The following is a 5,525-nucleotide window of genomic DNA, read 5'->3' on the forward strand; positions in this document are numbered from 1 at the left end:
ATGCGAATATGATTGTGGATAATGGTGTATCTATGTGTATATTTGTCAATTAAAGCAATATCTTACTCAATGCCTAAAATAAAGTACTAAAGTCGGGCCAAAATATAAAGAAGTTGATGATGATAACTACACTAAAAAGGTCCTCATTCATGGAACAAATTCTTTTATCTATTAATATTTGGTGAATCATGTACACTTTTTTTTTTTTTTTTAATCTTTCAAAGTACATATCCATATGCATCTCATAGTTATTCCATAATGTAACGCGTTTGAGATATACGTCTTGCGACGATATTTCTCTTGTGTTGTCGTTGGCTGAATTTTATATGAATAGTGTTGGACTTTGCATTGTTCAAAGAACGTGTCTTTAGGTAATATATAAACTTTATCACATTTTAAAGTATACTATATGGATGCTTTAAGTTTGTGAGAGGTCCTAATAATGAAAATGAAAGAACGTCAAATGTTCGTCTTTACATCTACACAATGAGTCAGTTATTCTGTTGGTGATTAATGGATATGCAAAAAGAAATTTGTAGCAAGCAATCTATATTTAGAAACACTATAAAAAAGGGTTTTTTTTTTTTTTTTTTTTGAAAAGCAACATAAATTTCATTACTATAAAAAGATACACAAGGTGATACACGAGAGGCTAAAGCGTAGCCCATAAACGCTTACAACTAAATCACCTACACACTAGACAAAGTGATGAGGATGCAGAGATTGCACCTCAACAATTTACAATAATTACAAGTATATATCCGGATTGGATAACCACGAATTCCAGTCTAATTTTGAGCCTTTGAACTTGCAAGAGAACCAATCGAACGAGACGGCTTGAATTTCGCAGAGAGCCACCGGGGCGTTCCAACGCTTATTATGTTGTTTGATCATAGTTGCATTATTAAATTTTATCTTAATCAAATTTAGTATTGTTAAATAGAAAATGAGAAGATTATTGTACCTAAACAACGATATCTCAAAGGCTGTGTCACCTTTGTGTAACTGAAGTCACACGCTCTTTACAATTCTGATATATTTTTTTTTAATTTATATATTCATATATGTAAGTTAAGTGCAATTAAATATGATTCTCCTATTTATACATTTATTATTTTCTTAAATAAATTAACCTATAATTTAATTTTGTCTCTATTAATAAATTTTTTTGAACGACACTATCCAAGGTTGCAAAATTCGCTATTCGGGGATTAATCGGTCGAGACTTTGGAAGGATTAATCGGCAATTCGGGAATTAATCGGATTGTACTGTATACATTTAAATATTAAATTTTAAAAATTATATGTGTAACTATAGATAAAAACCATAAATATAAATATAATTTTTAACATAATTGTCTAAAATTGTTCATTTTGCTTCAAAACTATAAATTTTTAGTTTAAATTCATGTTATAATGTTAATCATTTTATATTTTGACTAAATTTGATTACCAAATTCGATTTTGATCCATCAATTGACGTTGACCGTTTAATTAAACGGATTTTTGGAAATCGAAACGGATTGCTCCTAAAAATGATTAATCGAGAATTAATCGGTGAGTAATCGGGTTTTTTACAACACTGACACTATCACTCTCAAGTCTCAAGTAACAAAAATCATTTAAAAAATAATAGTAATAATAATTGGGCTATCTTTGTTGGATCAGCTTATTAGCCCATGAGAAGGCCCATTATATTATATAATAAAGAATAAAGATCAAGAAATACTCCCGTACACCAAAAAGATAGAAACAAAAAGGCTAGCAGATTCAAATTTAGGCTCGGGTTTTGGTTCGGTAAGACGTTTGGATTTTCATCATCAATATTTCGATTCCCTATCTCTGCGCTGCGACTCCAATCACTGTGTTAGTGAGAGATACGCACACAGTGTTTTCTGCATCTATAGGTTTGTGAGACAAGGACTTGAAGTTATTATGTTGAGGTTATAAATTAGGGCTTATTGGTGTACAAGATCATGGAAGTTGGTGTCGTCCGTAAATCAAAAAACGATGTCGTTTTTGAGGGTATGTGTTTGTATATTAGCTCGTTTGTATCAATTTTGCCCCAATTATTACGAATTGTGATCTCACAATCTCATTTCATTTCGAATTCTAGGGTTTTATATCACTAAATTGTTACTTTCAAGAACCAAATATTAGTTTCCGGACAATTAATTAGGGTTTTATTCTCCTTATCTGTTATCTGTTAGTATCTATTATCTAATCAATTATTCTATCATTATTTTTTTATTATAAATTTACCTAAAGTTGTTATATTGCTAACATATAGATTTTGCTGTATGCTTTGAACTTTAAAGTTGTTTTTTAATCTGAAATAACTACAATGTGATACATATAATTTGTGTTGAGAATGAGCTTTTTGTTGAATCTTCTAACAGTTGTGAGTTAGAAGCTTTAATATATCGTCTAATTTGTGCTAGTGTAAAACTTGATGATAAATAGATAAGGCTAAAGTAGAGAAGATGGCCAAAGAGTCCATAGGAAATTTAGGTAGGAAAACGCTTGCTGACGTAAGCAACGTGCCACGAAAACCTAGTATTTTGAACCAAGATAATAAGGGGCGGCCAAGTTCAGCTACCGTGAAAGAATATATCGAGCATCTCCAAAAGGTACTCATTTTGCCTTGTAGCATTGTACGATAGTTTGTTTGAATTGCATTAACGTCTTTTTATTGTTAATCTGATCTGATGTAGGAAAATGCAGCACTCGTGAAGCTCTTAGCAGATAGAAAGTATCCTTCTTTATTAGTTTTATAGTTACATGGTTAATTAAAAAGGATATAGATAAACATCTGTTAGTCCATTAACAATTTGCGATACACACCTATCATCTCAACCGTGCATGTGCATGCTTTCCTTAATGTTTTTACAGTAGAATTATTGAACTAAGCGGGGCTGAGGTACTCAAGTTGAAGATTACCTTTCAAAAGATGCAACAACAGAATATTAAGCTTGCTCAGTCAAATAGTCAAATGCTAGCGGTTTGTTTGTTTGAAATGATGTGTTTAATACTTTAATGTTTAATTTGTTTCATCTATCAAATTAACTAGATTGACTTATCTTTACTTTTGCAGGAACTAAATTCTAGCAAGGATAGAGTAAGTTATTAATCACAAATGTCATGTTCCCATTTTTGTATTTTTTAGCCATCACTTGTGCATATATTTAATACTTATTTGTTTGTTATGGTTTAGCTAAAAGACCTGCAACATCAACTTGGATGCAAAACTGCTTTGCTTATAGCAAAACAAAAGGAGATGGAGGTTAGCTTCTGCCTTTTCTTCAATGGCTGTCTAGCACATATTCGCGTGTTTACATGCTGTAGTGCCTTTTATGTCTCAGGGAAAAAGGAAAATGAAAACTTGTGAAGCTACAGAATCTAAGGTTAGCATTTGCATGATTGAATCTCATGAGTTATTATATATGCAACATTGATGACAAATAATCTTTTGTAACCGATTCGGTAACCATTTATGTTTATGAATTGGTAGAAGCTGAAAGTGTCAGGGGACAAGGAAACGGGAGATTGTGTATCTGCAGAAGCAGTAAAAGACCAAACTAGTAATGCCGAAGGAAGGGAAAAATTGAAAAGTTTGTCTAATTTGTGTGTTTTGACTTAAATCTTATTTTACACTTTACACCAATTGAGTTCTGAAATTAGTGTAATCTTGTTTTTGATTTTAGGTTTACTTCCTTCTGTTAGAAAGCTGCAGGAGCAGGGAACAGGTGATAATGGAAGGTTTGTGCCTGCTTATTATGTTTATGGGTTATTAGTAAAGTTGAAAAATGGGCGGGTTGGATGCGTATGAAATACACTTTGTTCAAATTTACTAAGTCGTGTAAAAATAACTAAGTTGTTAAAAAACTAGGTTGTAAACATTTCAAGAATTATATAATACCACCCACCATGTGAGCTAGGCTTTAAACATTTCAAGAATTATATAATACCAGCTTATACAATCGAATGATTTTGGAGGATATGTGCATTAAAATTACACTTTGGGTGACTTTCAAGTTTCAACCTTGTTGACCCGTTTATTTTAAAGAACCTCTTTATAGTTTTATTACCCATTACACATTTGGCAGTATGTATTCTCAATTGACCCATGTATTCATAAGTATGTATTGGATGGCAATCTGAAATCGCCACCTTTAGTTTGTATCTAATTCTTTGTTTTTTATCCCAAAAGGTTAAAACTAAGATTTTACATAAGTATGAATTCTTTATATTTACAGGCTGCCAGCTAGAAGGCAATCTGCTCGGTTTAAGGCTGAAGAACCAAAACCTAAAGAAGAGGAATTTCATACGGACAATGTAGATGTTCCAGCATGTGCGTTATCTGATGATAAAATGCAAGAGGATGATTTGAATTCATTTGCTATTTCTGTTAAGAAAGATGATAAAGATAACGATCCAAGACCGTCTGTTTCAAATAAGAGCGTTCAAGAAAGTAGCAGTAGATCATCTATTCTAAGGCCATCTCGTGTAGCAGCTAAAAAGGTTCAATCTTACAAGGAAATTGGTCTTCACGTAAAATTGCGAAGACCTGAATGATGTTATAACTAGCTATAAGGTAAACACATGCACTGAGCATATGATAACTTTGTATTTTTAACTGAAGGCGGGATAGTCGATTGTATGTTGTGCGTTTTGACTGCTTGTCTGTATCTTGTTAACATCTTTTGAATCTGATGCATATTAGCATGTTACTACATTTTACAGATCTGCAGTAAAAGCTGAACTTGTATTTGGATTAAATGTTTCTAGCTTTAGTTAAAAGGCCCAATCTGGCTGTAAGTTTGGGATTATCACCAAAATGCCCAAACATTTTGGTCCCCTTGCACCAGAGCCCAACAATTTTTTTTTTGACAAAATGCCCTCGCAAGGCGCAAGGTACCTTGCGTACAAACAGGCGCAAGTACGCAAGCTTCCTTGCGTCCTTGCGTCCTTGCGCCTTTATCTTAGCAGGATAGGATTTTCAGGATAAGATTTCATTAGATTTTCTAGATTTTCATGGATAGAATTTCGATCCTATATAAAGAATGTCCCTGGAACTTGTAATTTATCATTTCCTCACAACTCATTCCCAAAGAATTTCAGTGATTATTGGCTACACAAGGTACATTTTCAAGCATTTTTTTGCACTACCTAAGTATTTATGAATTGTGTTATTGAAGATAAATTTGTTGTTCATATATGTTGTGGGGGTTCTTTTGAGTTTATTAACAACATTCCCATGTATTTACCCCTAGATTGTTTTAGGATTAGGCTAAAACTACCTGTTGCACCTATAAAACCAATGAATCAGAGAATATTATTAAAAAATGTTCTTAAAAAATACAAATGCCACTCAATTCACCTGTTTCAATGAGATACATTTATAATAACCATGTTTTTGATATTACGGATGATTATGAAGACTTTCAAGAGTTCTTACAATATGCAATTGTAAATGCTCCGATTGATATTTATGTTGTTGAGAAAGTACGAATGAATCTACCACA

General features: G+C 32.4%; 1 protein-coding gene across 1 annotated transcript; it reads left to right on the forward strand.

The window, feature by feature from the left end:
* The first annotated feature begins 1,762 nt into the window (after positions 1 to 1,762).
* Positions 1,763 to 4,710, forward strand: LOC139867268 (uncharacterized). Its single transcript, XM_071855610.1, has 10 exons — positions 1,763 to 2,025; positions 2,464 to 2,630; positions 2,715 to 2,752; positions 2,893 to 3,001; positions 3,095 to 3,118; positions 3,215 to 3,283; positions 3,363 to 3,404; positions 3,512 to 3,611; positions 3,705 to 3,759; positions 4,257 to 4,710. The coding sequence occupies exons 1-10, from the start codon at positions 1,977 to 1,979 to the stop codon at positions 4,573 to 4,575; spliced, it is 972 nt and encodes a 323-aa protein (XP_071711711.1). The 5' UTR covers positions 1,763 to 1,976; the 3' UTR covers positions 4,576 to 4,710.
* Positions 4,711 to 5,525: the final 815 nt, after the last annotated feature.

Source organism: Rutidosis leptorrhynchoides, chromosome 9 (assembly GCF_046630445.1).
Source record: "Rutidosis leptorrhynchoides isolate AG116_Rl617_1_P2 chromosome 9, CSIRO_AGI_Rlap_v1, whole genome shotgun sequence".
Taxonomy (NCBI): domain Eukaryota; kingdom Viridiplantae; phylum Streptophyta; class Magnoliopsida; order Asterales; family Asteraceae; genus Rutidosis; species Rutidosis leptorrhynchoides.

Coding starts and splice junctions, on each gene's coding strand:
- LOC139867268 (XM_071855610.1), top strand. CDS start 1,977: ATGGAAGTTGGTGTCGTCCGTAAATCAAAAAACGATGTCGTTTTTGAG. Junction 3,405..3,511: donor GTGAAGCTACAGAATCTAAG/GTTAGCATTTGC, acceptor ATGAATTGGTAG/AAGCTGAAAGTGTCAGGGGA. Junction 3,612..3,704: donor AGGAAGGGAAAAATTGAAAA/GTTTGTCTAATT, acceptor TTTTGATTTTAG/GTTTACTTCCTTCTGTTAGA.